At 46.8% G+C, this 15,422-nt stretch overlaps 1 protein-coding gene across 4 annotated transcripts; it reads left to right on the top strand.

Moving 5' to 3' along the window:
* Positions 1-2,919: 2,919 nt before the first annotated feature.
* Positions 2,920-15,195, top strand: LOC128904447 (cyclin-dependent kinase inhibitor 1-like). Of its 4 annotated transcripts, none has more exons than XM_054188791.1 (4): positions 2,920-4,174; positions 4,863-6,070; positions 9,007-9,066; positions 10,728-15,195. In XM_054188791.1, the coding sequence occupies exons 2-4, from the start codon at positions 5,677-5,679 to the stop codon at positions 10,793-10,795; spliced, it is 522 nt and encodes a 173-aa protein (XP_054044766.1). In that variant the 5' UTR covers positions 2,920-4,174; positions 4,863-5,676; the 3' UTR covers positions 10,796-15,195. The 4 variants fall into 4 exon arrangements, with proteins under 4 accessions (XP_054044766.1, XP_054044769.1, XP_054044767.1 ...); XM_054188794.1 differs by lacking the exon at positions 2,920-4,174 and having other exon boundaries at positions 4,435-5,118; positions 5,628-6,070; XM_054188792.1 differs by lacking the exon at positions 2,920-4,174 and having other exon boundaries at positions 4,435-5,402; positions 5,628-6,070.
* Positions 15,196-15,422: the final 227 nt, after the last annotated feature.

Here is a 15,422-nt window from a genome sequence, read left to right as displayed (position 1 = left end):
CTTTCTCAGCCAAAGTCATCATCAGTGTTAATGATATTTTTCTGCCTGGTTTGGAAATAAACTAAAGAAAACTGTACCCTTTCTCCAGCTCTTCCCCTCTATCCTCTCTTCCTGCTCTTGAACGTCAGTATAGAAACCCAGAAGACCAAAAAAAAGCAGGCCTTTCAAATTCAGAAATGGAAATTCCAAAGATGGAGTTCCCCCAATGCTAACAAAATCCCTGCCCGCTTCTGCCTGCGTATCATAACCTGAAAAATTGAGTAAATAACAAAGTCTTACCTCCTGTTGCGGTTTAACTCCAGCCAGCAGCTAGGATCATGCAGCTGCTCACTCACTCCCCCCAGCTGGGATGGGGATGAGAATAGAGAACCAGAAGAGTAAAAGCAAGGAAAAATTCATGGGTTGAGATAAAGACAGTTTAATAGGTAAAGCAAAAGCCATGCACACAAGCAAAGCAAAACAAGGAATTCTCTCACTGCTTCCCATGGGCAGGCAGGTGTTCAGCCATCTCCAGGAAAGCAGGGCTCCGTCACACACAACGGTTACTTGGGAAGATAAAATGCCATCACTCCGAATGTCCTCGTCTTCCTTCTTCCTCCCTCAGCTTTATACACTGAGTATGATGTGATATCCCATACCCCTTTGGTCAGTTGGGGTCAGCTGTCCTGGCTGTGTCCCCTCCCAACTTCTTGTGCACCCCCAGCCTACTCGCTGGTGGGGCAGTGTGAGAAGCAGAAAAGGCCTTGGCTGCCTAGCAGCAACAAAAAACATGAGTGTGCTACTAACACTATTCTCATCCCAAATCCTAAACAGCCCCACACCAGCTGCTAGCAAGAAAATCCATCCCATCCCAGCCGAAGCCATGACACCTTCCCACAGTGATTACCCAGCCTGCCTCCCACCTCTTCTGAGAGCAACTGGGAAATCAAAACACGAAAACACTTCTGCAGAAATGCTAAGGATTACTAAAACTCAGGAGAATACAATGGTCATTATGATGATATATAAACATGTGACCAAATGTGCCCAGGATGGTAGAGGATTCAGGAAGAAATTCTTTACTGTGAGGGTGGTGAGACACTGGAACAGGTTGCCCAGGGAAGCTGTGGATGCCCCGTCCCTGGAAGTGCTCAAGGCCAGGCTGGATGGGGCTTTGAGCAGCCTGGTCTCGTGGGAGGTGTCCCTGCCCATGGCAGGGGGGTTGGAACTAGGTGATCTTTAAGGTCCCTTCCAACCCGAACCATTCCATGATGCATCCAACCGCAGCAGCACCTGCTCCGCTGACGTGGGACGTGAACGCCACCAACATCCACAGCCTTCGCCTCAGACACCTACACCGGGAGGGGACCGGCCCCCATTCGACCCCTGTGTCGTCCCCCCGCGCTGGCTCCCGGGCACATCCCTCGGCGCCCTCGGGGACCGCGGGGCGGCGGCATCACGTTGCGGCGCCACGTGCGCCCCGCGAAGCCCCGCCCCGCGCCGGCGGCACGTGAGGCGGGGGCGGGGCCGCGCCGTAAACCCGCTGGTGCCGGAGACCCTCGGTCTGGTCGCCTCCCCGCCGCCGGCAGGGGGATGGCGCTCGGGACGCCCCGCATGTAAGCGAGCTCCGGGGCCGGGAGCCTCGCCGCCGCCAGCCCGCGGAGCCCGGAGGGAGCGTGGTGGGCGGTACGGAACAGCCCCGGGGGCGAGGTCGCCGGTGTAGCTGGGTGTTGGGTGCGCGTTCCCCCTCCCCGTTGCGGGGTGTAGGCAAGAGGCGGGTGACGGCGGGCATCCTCCGGGGCCAGAGCACCGTCCCCGCCGCCGCCCCTCCCCGCAGCCTCCCGGCGGCGCGGCACGGCGGGCTCGCCCGGCGGTGCCAACACCGGCAAGGCGGGGGCTATGGCAGCCCGGGGGGGGGACGACACACACCCGCTGCCGGGGACCATTCCCCCCCCGCCTCGGTGCCTCTCCACCGTAGGCGGGACGAGCTCGCCCGGGACCTCGCCAGGGTGGCACGGCGGTGAGCGCCGCCCGGGCACTCAGTGGCGATTTTTTGCGGTTATGACAAATAAATCCCGTTTTTGCACACACACACACACGCACACCCTCCATCCTTGTCACCTCCGCGCAAAGGGGATGCGTGGCGGGGACAGGTGGTGGCGCTCAGCTGTGGTGCCGGGGCAGCGCGCACCAGGGGAGGCAGAGAAGAGGCCCAAGGGTTTAGAGGCAGGGGACGAGGGCTGCGGCTCCCTCTGCGCCCCGAAGGGACGTGACGGGCAGACCTTTTTTGCAGCTGTAGTTTCAGAAAAGAATGAGTTAAAGGTACCCGAGCACCTGCCACGGGCCAGCGGTGCGTCTCTAAATCAGAATTACAAGCTAGTAGCTTTCAGTATCAAAATTATTTAGGGAAACAAGCCTTCGCTGAAAGAACGAAACTGAAATATCCACAGCATTAGTTCCTTTGCTTGTTGTCATCTTTTTTTTTTTTTTTTTTTCCCCTCACGCATACATTGGAAATTCAGTGGAAATTCAGAAATGTGATATAACATTCATCCAATGCTCTGAAAGTTTGAGGCAAGGAACAAGCACTGAACTGCCTAGGAAGTTTGCGTTTCTCTTCAACTCTTCCAAGCTAGGACACAGCTGGAGAGAAAACAGAAGTGGCCACTGCTAGTGCAGAGCTCCGACCTTCGGCGTTTGTCCTGTATTTTGTCTCAGTAAGGAGGCACGTATGGATAGGTATGAGCTTGACAGAACAGGGCTCACAGCTTGTTCTTAAGTGGCACAGGAATCATGGGTTAAGAAAAAAAAGGACCCTACCAATAACGTTCTTGCATTTCGGAAACATTTCAGTCTTGTTTTACGGGTGTTTTAATACACCCACGCAACTCAGACTGAGCTGTGGGAATAATGACGGTGCAGCTTTCCAGCCAAGACCTGGAAAGAGTCCGGAAAAAAGTGAAGGGCCGCATCCTGGTTCTGCTGCAGTAAACTAACACTAACTTCAGTAGGGCCAGGATTTCACCCTGGATGCGACCATAAATAATGGAAACAGCAACAGGCAGTATATACATATGATGCAAGTTTAGAAGTTAGAAGTATTTGTGATTCATGACATAATTAAGAGCATTAGGAGGAAACTTTCCATAGGGAAAGGTTATTCTATAATTATCCTCTCTGCTGGCTTTATATCTTCCTTTGAAACACCTGGAATTAGACAGTCTTAAAGACAAGGCACTGGATTCCCAGGCTGCACTGGAATAGCCATAATCATTAACAGAGCCAGGCAGAGTCTTTTCTACTTCATTCCTGTGTGATATTAAAATATGCTGTTAGAAAAGGCCATAGTTATTTGATAAATACTTTCTTCCTAACCCTGGTTCACTGTTAGCAAACAGTCAGTTCTAATACATATGAGGAAAGTTTCTAAGAATGAGGAACATTCCTGCAAAGGACTGTGTCTCCTTTCCTAAGGCCTTTTGCCTTTTCCTAAGACCCGATCGCCTTTGAATGAACTCGGTTGAAGCTGAGGAGGGCTCAGCACCAGAGGAAGCAGTAGTGGAGGTGTGATTGTTATTAGCTATAGTGACAGCCGGCACTGCCGAGTATCCTGACGGCTTTAAGGCAAGGCTGTGCGCAACCCCGGGAAAAGTTTTTTGTGAAGTTTTGGGGATTCTGGATGCCATCTAGAGGATTATCCTTGTCGTTGTTCTCTCGGCTGCTTTTCCTCAGGAAAAGTGCTTTCCTACCTTTCCTGCAAGGAGCGTCTGGTGGGCACCTGCCAGCTTTGTTCCCCTTGGCAGCTGAGTGCTGAAGGCTCACACGAAACGAGCCAGCGTAACCATACGGCACAGTGCGGTACCACTGGTGGGACCTGGCTGGGGCCCAGAAGGCACTGTCATCCCATCAGACCTAATGATCAGCCCCAGCTGGTGTCCCAGACAGAACCGGGCTATTTTGCTTCCTATCCTGGAGCTCCATGGGAGACATCAGCGTCCAGAGAACCACACCCAATGTTTGGAAATCAATCCGTGCACCAGAAGGACAACCCAGGGCCTGGCATTCTCTGGTTTAATTTCCTGTGGCTGTGGGCCATGCATTTGCGGGATGCTGGTTCGGGGCCACTGAGGGCAAGGAATAAGATTTATAAATGGATGCAGGAGCCAGACTGCCTCTTGGGACCTCTGCTGCTCAGGTGTGTTATCAGCTGCAGAACTGGCACTCAGCTTCCACCTAGGAGGATGTAGCTGCATCCCTCAGTATCTGAATTTTCTGTGGCAGACTAGGTACAGAACCATCAAAGTGCCAGCACCACCCTGTTGCCGATAAGCTCTTGATACCGGAGCCACCAAGTGACATTCTCGGAGTAGGAATTTGGGGTGTGATTGCAAGGGGATGCTCCGAGTTGATGTGGATTAGATATAACCCTACAAAGATAATATGGGGGGTGGGTGGGGGTTGATTATACCTGGCACATATGGGTTTGTGTCTGTTGTGGCTGGAGCATTTTAAGACCTTGAAGACCAAGCCTGGAGCTTGAGGTTCTGCGGGAGCTCTGCTGCTCTATCTGCATGGTCTATAGGCAAATCACCAGTTGACCTCTCTCAGCTGTCCCCAAACCCTTTATGCCCTTCAGAATTCAGTAGCACAAGAAGTCCAAAATTTGACTGTTCGCTAATGTTTCTCTGAAGTTTTGTTTTAGCCTGTCCACTGCTGTGCATCGCAGCTTGTGACAGGGGCTAACTTTTGTGAATCCATATTTAAAGAATTCTTTATGACCTTTAAGATCTATTTTCAAGATCTGTTGCAGGAATTAATAGGTGAATGTATTTGGAAATTTATGCCCTTCTGGCCTATGAAATCTGCAAAATGCCCTGTTTCAGTTCTCCATCCTGCCGTGTCCCCATCTTACCTGCCAGAGGAGGCTGCAAACCCCATCTCTTCTGTCCCCATGCTGGCCTATCAAATGGGAAGTCCGCCTACTGATGCTTTAGGAAAAAAGACAGTGTTTTTGTCTGCGACTGGGACTATTTCTCAGGCAATTGCTTCAAGAAAAGGGAATGAAAATGTCAGGCAAAAACCAGGTGATTGCTCTGGTTGCCTTTAGCTTCCAACTTGGCTGGCACTGCAAAACAAATGGTAAGACTAGTCAGGAAAGAGTTACCACCTTCACTGTAAAATTAAACATGTCTTCTGTAGTTTACTGATTGTCATCACCCCTCATTGTCTTGGATATTCTCCTTCTCAGGTCCTTTCATTTGTTCAAGGTGATACACGTGGCCATTTTCCCCATGTACCACTTCTGTGCTTTCTGCCTTTTGCTGCACTACCTCAGGGGATGTTGTCCACTTCCTTGCGTGCCTCAGTAACCCGTGGGGCAAGCCCTCACTCGGTGTACACTGAAATAAGGGTGTACAAAAGAGGTGAGGGCTTTTCACCCTTCCCTCTCCTTCTATAGACACATCCTATAGATGGTGATTCCCACTCTGGACTGGAGATCGGGATAAATGTCTTTCAAAATAAGCCAAGATTTCCTGTTGCGGGATCAAAAGTATCTAGGTTTACTGCCACACTCCCCTCAAAGAGTACGCAGTGCCCATTAAACTGAGCGTGCAAAGGGTGGCTGATGGTCTTTCTGTCCTTGGCAGGGAGTCGCTGCTGTGTACGCTCACCGGGGAGCGGCACCAGGGAGAAAAGATGGAGCGGAGGCCGGGGAAGACAACTCATGCCCGGAGGAACCTCTTTGGCCCCGTAGACCACGAGCAGCTGCGTCAGGACTTCCAGCACATGCTGCGCAACAACGTGGAGGGGGCCCAGCAGAAGTGGAACTTCGATTTCCTCTGGGACATGCCAGCAGAGGGGCTCCTGCAGTGGGAAGAGCTTGAAGGCCACGAGGTGCCCGCCTTCTACCACAGCTGCATGGTGGGAGATGCTTGGAGATCACTGCAGCGCTTGAACTGGCCCCTGGGTGGGGAGGACAAGAGTCACCATTTTGCCCAGGTGGCACTGCCCGAGAAACCCAAAACTTCCAAGAAGACAGGGGGCAAGAGGATCGTGGAAGGGAAGAAGAGAAGACAGATGTCTTTCACAGGTGTGTGAGACCTTGGTGTGGCTCAGACGATCAAACCTGGTCCCAGCAGCTGCTTAAAAATTCTCTGGTGGGTGTCCTCCCCGCCCCAAACCAGTCTTGCTTCAAGAAAGTGGGCCTGTAAACCAGTCTTGCTTTAAGAAAGTGCAACCCTTCAAAGAAGCATCTGAAGGAGAGGGAAGGCACGCTCTAAATTGACAGGCATGGGGCTTATGTTTTTCAAAGGGCTTATGCGACCCCCTCCTGGCCCTGGGATTCTGTTTAGGACTTGTCACAGAGCACTAAGATAATGACCACTTCTTGCTGGAGTATAGTTGGGATGGTTAGGAGGGCTAGATGTTTAAAAAGGCAGTCTAAGAAAGGCAGTGAGATGATTTCTCAAGCAGGAGCACAGCAGGAAAACAGCGTCAGATGGGAGTTTTGGGGTTTTTGCTTGCTTGCAGGTTTGGCCATGGGCACCCTTTCCCGAGTGCAGTAAGGAACGCTGCCCAGCCAGCTAAGCCTTAGAAGGAAGACCAGAAACCAGAGAAAGCAGCCGGGTCTCCTGCTAACTTCAGCTTGGATATTGTACTCAGTGAAGGCATCCAGAAATTTTAAGGGCAAATTGATCTTCAACTTGGCCAGGTGGCAGAAGGGGCTAGGTTTTCAAATGCCTCTCACCAGGACTTGCTGCCAGGAGCGGGTTTCAGCACCCGTAACAGAGCTTTAGGTTTTTGAAAGTCGTCAGCATCCTGCATGCTAAGCTCTTTTGAACATCTGGCCCCTCCTTTTCTCTTCTCAACAGGATTTGAGCTTGGTCAGAAAATCTGATCATCCCCCTGTACTCAGCACTGGTGAGGCCCCACCTCGAGTACTGCATTCAGTTTTGGGCCCCTCGCTACAAGAGGGACATTGAGGTGTTGGAGCGTGTCCAGAGAAGGGCTACAAAGCTGGTGAGGGGTCTGGAGGACAAACCTTATGAAGAACGACTGAGGGAGCTGGGGTTGTTTAGCCTGGAGAAGAGGAGGCTGAGGGGAGACCTTATCACCCTCTACAACTACCTGAAAGGAGGTTGTAGAGAGATGGGGGCTGACCTCTTCTCCCTGGTGACAAGTGATAGGACGAGGGGAAACGGGTTCAAGTTACATCAGGGAAGGTTTAGATTGGATATTAGGAAACATTTTTTCACTGAAAGGGTTATTAAACATTGGAATAGGCTGCCCAGGGAGGTGGTGGATTCACCATCCCTGGAGGTGTTTAAAAAAAGGGTAGATGGGGCACTTAGGGACATGGTTTAGAAGTGGCTCTTGTCAGGGTAGGCTAAAGGTTGGACTCGATGATCTTAAAGGTCCCTTCCAACCTCAACAATTCTATGATTCTATGATTCTATAATGGATTTCCCTTGTCCATATTGGGGTTTTGGTTTATCCAAGACTGAGGTTTTCAAGAGGTAAACCAAGGATTTTCTTTTGGGAATTTGATGTGAGACACCAGCTCGAAATTGCCTAGAAGATAATGGAAGCTAAGGTTTCAGGAAACACTTTCTGAACAGTGATGTTGATCTCAGTTAAGTCAGACAATAGACTAATTTGCTATTTGAGGGTATGAAACTTAATTGCTAGCGAGAGGTTCAGGAAGAGGTTGGAGATTAATGAAAGGTGGAACATTGCACGCTGGAGTACAGAACAATGCTATTTAATGAGTGCTCTTTTCTTCTCCAAAGCAGTTTACAGCCATTAACTAATTAACAGTATAATTTACAGGTAAGAGTACAGAAGTGCAATTCAGAGCACAATGTTGTGATGGTTTGAGGGAACTGCTGTTCAATTGTAAATCTCTCACTAGGTGTGTGGGAGTAAATTATGCAGATATTTCCAGGGGATATTTTTCTTCCGTTTTGTTTTCCCCAGGCAAGAAACATTTCATATGGGGATGTGGAAACCAAAATACCATGCTGCACAGTTTAACACTTTCCCACATGTGTTTTCTTAAGAGAAAACACTTTAGTCTAACAACGGTACCCTTCTCCCCAGGGAATCTGGGTGTGCGAGATGGGCCAGGAAAATCATTTGCAGTCTTCTCATTTGGTGAGGCTTGGAGATCAGTTCCTCTCTCAATCCTTCTCACACAGGGACACGCGCATGCCCCCTTCTTATTGCCAGCTGAAGGATGCGTTAGAAGTTTTCCTCTAAGCGGCAGGAACCTCGTCCCTCTAGGCACGACTGAAGTAATTCAGGCCAAACTGAGCCAGGGAAAGTCATACCTACTGATACGGACTGACCCCACTCTTCCACCCCTTTGCTCAACTTCTGCCATCCTGTAATGAAAGGTTAGTTTAGGATTAGGATCTGAGGTTGGATTTGAACCCGGTTATCTGCGTTCTGCTTTGGTCAACAAGAGCGCTGTAAGGCTTTATGTTAAGATCCAACAATGTGCATTTAATTTAGACTTTCAAAGACAGCTGTGGCCCATTAAATAAATATCAATATATTAAAAAACCAACCATAGGGTTTTGTGGACATTGGCGCCTCCAGAGTGGAAGGAGCAGAGGTTTTCTTGCTGCATTTGACGACTCAGACACGCAGGGTGAACTGGTACGAAAATAGGTTTTTTCCTTCTGTCTCTCAACTCTTTTATATACATGCACTTCACCTCCATTCTCTCTTTTTCATTATGACCCCAGTGTCGTTCTGCTCTGTTTTCTGGGAGAGCCGCAAATAGAAAAAGCAGCTTAGATACAGGCTATAAGCCTTTTTAACTTTTTCCTTTTCTTTTTGTTTCTTTTTTTTTTTTCCACTCCTCTCCTTTTCCAAACCTTTTGGCTTGCCTGAGCCTGATACACTTAGACCTTGGCTCTCCTGGGAGACAGTCATAAATCCTTGTCTCCTTTGCTAAAGGGCAAAGAGAGAAAATAGTTGGTAAAAAGCCTGTGTTTTCACTAGCTGGTCTTACTTCTGAAGCAGATCATTCATGCAAGATGGCCGGGAGAAAATGGGGAGGAAAGGACAGCAGGTGTTTAGGTAGGTATTTTTAAACAACAGAAATCTTTCCCTCCTAGGTCCCTGTGGCCAGGCTTTCCTATTGACGTGCTGCAGGCAGCATCCTCCTCAGTACCTTACTTATGCCTTATGCCTTATATACTTAAAGTGCAAGTGCTCTTTGAAGTCCCTCTGGCTAACCAGCCAACTCCCGTGGACTCTAGTTTAGCATCTTAGATGGAAGGCGGACCATCTGAATGTGGCTCTGGGGAATCTGCGACCCTCTGGCTTTTAAGTGCCTCCACCAGTTTTGAAATTAGGCTCTGAGCAGTTGGGCTCTTGCTAAAATTCTTCACAGGCAGAAATGGGAGTACTGACTACTGAAGTCTTTTCTGAATTTCGTCTACTAAGGATAATTCCTAATGCATTTCTTTTCCCAAAATAAAATGAAGGATAGCTACAGTGAAGTGTTTTAAACGGAAGAAATAAGTAGTAAGGATTACATTTGGAAATGTAAGCTTTTTTTTTTCTTTTTCTTACTGGTATTCCTTTCCTCTGCTGCTCCACTGAGAGACTACAGCGGGTTACAGTAATAGCAGGATTTGCTTTTGTACTAAGTTAGCAGTGCCTGCTCCTGCCAGGGAGAATACACTCTCCTTGGGATCACGTCCTGCTCCAGAAGTCCAACTGAGGGCTAGCTCAGGTTCCACTATGCTCCTGTGCCATGCAGACATATCCTCAAGGAAGTTGGCTGCAGGAATCTCGTTGCACAAACTTGGCTGTGAAAGCCTGCAGAATTCCAGTCATCCCGGCAATAATGTTCTGTGTTGAAATGGATGCAAGACTTTGTGTTGCAAGGACTTGGTAGTTGTTGCCAATTTGACTGTATAGAAAGCTCAGGTTTAAATATCATGGAGCCCGCATCCTCAGCTGAAATTGGAGCAAATTCATTGCTATGAATGCAATTTACAAATCCCATGAACTCTGAAGATAAATAATCATCTGTCTTCCATTTCAGCTAATTCTGCCCTATGACCTGAAAAAAAAGTATGTGTTTTTTTGTGCGAGGGTGGGAGGCAGGGAAGGAACTCCCAAGGAAACTCCTGTGTTGTAATCATGGTTCTGTAGTTAACGTTAATTTACATTTGCACCTGAAACAAGGCTTCAGCCACACGTGTGTATGAAAACGTAATGGATGTTCTCCTCGTGAGCCACAGTGCTTACTGTGAGCAAAGAACTAGTTACAATTCAGTGGTAGTGCAGGGTTTTATGCAGTCCTCCTTGAATCTGCAGTTTGATCTAATAAGCAGAAATAAAGTGCCCCATATATATAGTTCTTCTGATGTTATTTTACAGAGTATTTTTTGTTACTTTTAAAGAGGGAAAAAACCTCCTATTTCTGTCTGGACAGCACTGCAGCAGCGGATCTAAAAGTTGGAGTGAAATGTCGCGTTGCTCAGCTTGCATAAGAGGGTTCAAAGTCTTTTGATCTCAACCGGATAAAAGCCAGCACGTTTCCTTTGTTTTGCTTGGTATGACACAGCTTTATGCAGAACGTGCTAAAGGTATTAGTTTTGTTCATTAACAAGCCACAGAGAAGGCTAAGTGACTTCTTCAACACGAAAAGGGAATATGAGAGATTTCTTGAAAAGCGGCCGTTAGCAGAGTCATAGCCCTAATGCTGTGTATGTGTTCTTCACCAGATTACTACTCGGCAAAGAGGCGAGTCAAAACGAATACGCAAGCTGCTGCAAAGAAGCCAACGTCTTGAAAGCAAGGAGAGGAGGACTGCTCTGCACAGGAGAGGTTGGAAACATCTGCCAAGCTTCTTCAACCTTCAAAACCAGGGTGTGCAGGCTGCGGACACTTAGGGGCATCCCACAGCCATGTATCCCTGACAGCAGCAGTGAAAACAGAAAATACTTTCATTGGGATGAAAGTTAGACCAAATCAACTGGAATCACATTGGTGAGAAATTACTGGCCTTAAAAAACACTGGTAAGCAAGCTTGGACACTACAGAAATTGGCTAAGGCGAGCAGTTTAACGTGCATTAAAAATCATTGTACATGAAAAAGTAGTCAACAGGTAAAAACAACTGTATACATGTAATAATGTGGTTGGACAAGTCACTGTGCAGTTGGGGCCTTTCATATCGTCATGTCTTTACATACTTTTTTGTATGGTTTCAGCAGGGACAGCTTACTAAGTTTCACCATCTCAGCTTTACAGGTCGGACACATGAAAAAAAATTCCCAGCCCTTTTCCGTGATATATTTTTTCAGGGACAGAATTTTGCGCTTGCAACTATTCAGGGCTTAAGTAACAGCGTTTGGGTGCCAAACGCTGGGATGTGAATGGAGAAAGCTGAAATTATTTGGGAACATCTCCATTTATATCAGCAGCCATTTTAGCCCTGTATGTCTGCCCCACACACAAGAATTAGGTTGTTAAACTGATATGTTATGGGGAGAAGTTTGAAGATATCTTGTGTCTTTCACGTCATTCCTGTTCCCACATGGGCCATATCCAGCTCTTAATTTGGATCGTGCTGTTCCTTCTAGGTCTTTGAGCTTGCACAGTGAAAATGAAGATAAAATTTGCTGTGCATTTGTCCACGGTGGTTTAAAATGCCCGCTGGTTGTAAGAACATAGTAAGAGTGAGGGAGATGGTTTAGTTGCCATTTTATGGTTTTTATTCATTCTGCTAATCTTTCTATAAGAAGAAAAAGGGCCTTAATGAGGCTGAAATGTCACACATGCAGCAATCTTGATGTTACATGGACTGCTTTTCTATGGCGTTTGTTAACATATGCTTTTCCATCGCCTACTTTTTATTTCCCTTTTTTATTCCCCTGACTAGTTGGGATAATTGAAATTTTACAGCACATAATAATCAGTGGATAAACCAGAAAAAGAAACCTATAAAATATACGCTCTAAATTATACTGCTGCATATGGCCTTAAGATGCATGCAGTGCTTAATGAACTCGTTTGGAAAGAGCTCTGTAAATGTCAGGTTTTTAGAACGACATGAGATGATGGACTGCTGCTTTTTGTCTCAAATCTAAACAACCTAAGATTTCTCTTGGGTAGTAAAAATCCATGTGCTCACGTGTGTGTGTGTGTGTCAGGTGTACGCGTGAGAAGCGGTGTAAGCAAGTCATACACCCTGCATTACATGCAACCTCAGGAGAGTTTAGTGTGTTTCTTTTTTTTCCCCGTTAAGAGCTAAAGGTGTTTAGGCGTAAATAATAGTTGGTTTCCCCCCAAACGGCACAGCGATTTCAGTCTATATCTGTATGCTGAGGTAAAGATTTTCAGCAAATTTCAGGGTCGGAGCCTGTTTCCAGCTACCTGCAACAGTCATGAGCTGTGGTTTTTCTGTCTTGAATTTTTGATTTAGTTAGGAACAAGCCCTGCCCCAGCTGATGTCAAAGGGAGTTTTACCCAAATGAAGCAGGATGAGGGCCAACCTGGCGACTGCTGCTCGCAGAGCCTTCGGCGTGTTTATGGGCAAGGCCAGCCTGTTACAAGCTTTTCACCCTCTTGAGATGTAGCATAAAGGTGTGGGACTGGGCTTTTTGTATATTTGGTGTTATTTTAAAACTTAGCTTGTGGTTAGAACACTCTAATCTATTATTTCATATTTTTTTTTAAAGGGTGGTGATTTTCTCTAATTAGGAAAAATTGCACAACAGTTTCTCCATGTGCTTGTGAATTTAAAGCAGACCAAAGGCACTGAGCACCCTTTTGGTTTGTAGCAAGGTTACTTGCAGAATTACTTTCTGATCAGGGTGGCATGAGCTGTGCATAAAAGCCCTGAAGTCGGCCATGCACGAGGTAATCGTGAAGTAGCTGAGTCTTTTTCTTTCAAGGGGAAAAGGGGTGCTTCTCTTTATTAGGAGAAATAATGACTATCAATGTACTGCTGTCCCAAAGAAACAAGAAAGAATAATTTATTTTTTTTTCATATAGTTCCAAAACACCTCAGTGCTTAAGCATACATTTAAAAGGAAGTATCTGCCTTAAATGCTTTGTAATCAGGAGACTATAATGTCATAGGAATTTGTAAAACCAGTTGTTTAAATTACCAATAGCACAGGTTTTGGGTACCAATGCAGATACTCTCCTTAGAGTAGAGTTTCAATACAGTCAGACTCAAAGGTGGAGACCGTGGTTGAACATTCGGCCTGTCCGCATTTATAGCATCTCAATTAGCTGTGATTGCGATTGGGAGTTCAGGGCTCTGGTAGAAAACAGTTTTCTGCTGATTAGACAAGGTGATGTCTTTCTGCTTGCCAATTATACATTTGTTAATGGCTTTTGAAGTGACAGAATATTGGAGATGAGGATACACAGTTAACACGAAGGTGTGCGGGGGAGAATACTGTTTTCGTACAAGTCTTTGCAATTAGAAATTTTTATACTTGTACCAGAGGGCCTGATCCTCCCCTGGTGTACGCTGTGTTAGAGCTCTGGCGATCTGTGGTGGAACTGCCTTGATTTACACCAGAAGAGAACTGAGGCTGAGATGTTTTGCACTAGTCCTTTTAGTTACTCTACAGAATAAAATGACAAGCAGCTATCTGTGTAAAGCCATTGCCTCTGCTATAGTTTTTTTGTGTGTGACAGCCAAAAATAACAACAAACCTCTCGTTAGTGTCTGAGCTTCATCATCAACACAGTAGATAAAGTATATCTGTGCTTCATTACCATGCTGATGAAGAAACAATGAAACATGGAATATTTCATTATTTTGTTCAGCTTGTGAATTGCACTTTCTTGTGTAACACCGTATGCACAAGGGGATACCTCAGTATGTACGAGGGGATACCTCAGTATGTAGCAAAGCTGTAATAATAATAATAATTTTTTTCTAATAGTAGGTGGGTGGAAAACATTTCCCATTCTTTAAATGAGGCAGCAGACCTGATTGAAAAAGCAATACACTGAAGCTTTGGTCTGCTTCGTTCCCTGGGCATAAACAGTGTGTTGAATGTACCAAGCCTAATCCTGTAACGAAGCTGTCGAGGGCTTATTTGCTGACCTGTGAGTTTGATGGGCTGCAGGGGTCTGTGGCCGTCCATCAAGCCCCAAAGTGGCACTGTCTCATGACGAGAAGCGAGGGGATGTGTTCGGACTTGGGGCATTAAAGACAGGGTCAGGGCAGCAGCGCTGGCGTAAGGTCTTGTGTTGTGCGGCTGTGTGAGGGAGACAGCAACAGGAGCCCACAGCCTACTGTAACCTTGGCACGCTGACAAGTAGGTAAAACTTACATCTGCCTGAGCCCCTCTCCTTCCCTCCCCCCCCCCTTTTTTTTTTTTTTAATATAAGCTGCATGCGTGACTCAGGGCCATATATTAACTCAACAGCCACAACCTGGCTTCCACCGATAACCACAGTGTGACCAGCATATACATTAGGGAAATGGGTAGTTCAGGTTTTTTTTTCCATCCGAGATAAATGCGTCCCATGTGCAACACAACCTGAGCTGAAAATGGGACAGAGCAAGTCCCGGGACACTTGTTTTATGTTTTGTACAAACACCGAAATAATTTCTCGGGTATGGATTATTTCATTAAATTCCTTTCAGGAGCAACTGGAGAAGGTTGTTCCACTTGGGCGAAAAAGCCGGGAAAAGAGATTCTCCATGTGCTTCTAGTTATTTTCAGGGTGATGCAAGTACAGCTTTCTTCTACTTAAAGCAAATCCTTTGCAAACTATGCTGAAGTACCCTTCTGCAGGGTAGTACTGGTTTCCAGGAGAAGCTACCAACTTATCTTACCATTATCTTTGGGATCCTTGTTAATAGGCTTTTGGGGGATGGGCCTTAATGTCACAGAAATGTTTGGCTGGAAGGGAACCTAGGAAGTCACCTCCTCCATCCCCCTCCGCTAAAGCAGGATCAGGACTTGCTTATTCCAAAGCTTGCAACCTGCTGTGAGAAATGATTTGCTCTGCTCACGTGGCAAATCTCGGGGGTAGCTAAGGTCAACAGCGTTCCTCCCGAGATTCAGAGGGTCTGTGTTATACAAAATGTTTTCTTTCAGGTATTGCTTTTGCTTTGCTTGTTTTGTTGCAATGCTGTAGACGCAGTTGAATTCCACATAAGCAAGCTGGTGTGTTGAACGGTTTGGTTGTCAGATGTGGATCTTTGCAACGTCATCAATAAATGCTGGTGCATAAATATGTTTTAATAGCAAAAGAAGTTGATTTTTTTTCTTTTTAGGCAGGTTCTTCTTGTTTTGTTTCTGCACTGCCCCAACCTGGCCCCCCTACACTGATGCCCCTGTGCTGTTCCACCTTCTACAATTCATCACTTCCATGCACAAAATATTGCTCGGGATGTGGGGCAGTATAAGCTAAGCTGACCTACAGCCCAGAAAATGTATTTCT

This window comes from Rissa tridactyla, chromosome 1 (genome assembly GCF_028500815.1).
Source record: "Rissa tridactyla isolate bRisTri1 chromosome 1, bRisTri1.patW.cur.20221130, whole genome shotgun sequence".
Taxonomy (NCBI): Eukaryota; Metazoa; Chordata; class Aves; order Charadriiformes; family Laridae; genus Rissa; species Rissa tridactyla.
The sequence above is the reverse complement of the archived record's forward strand: the minus strand, read 5'-3'. Positions and strand labels throughout refer to the sequence as shown.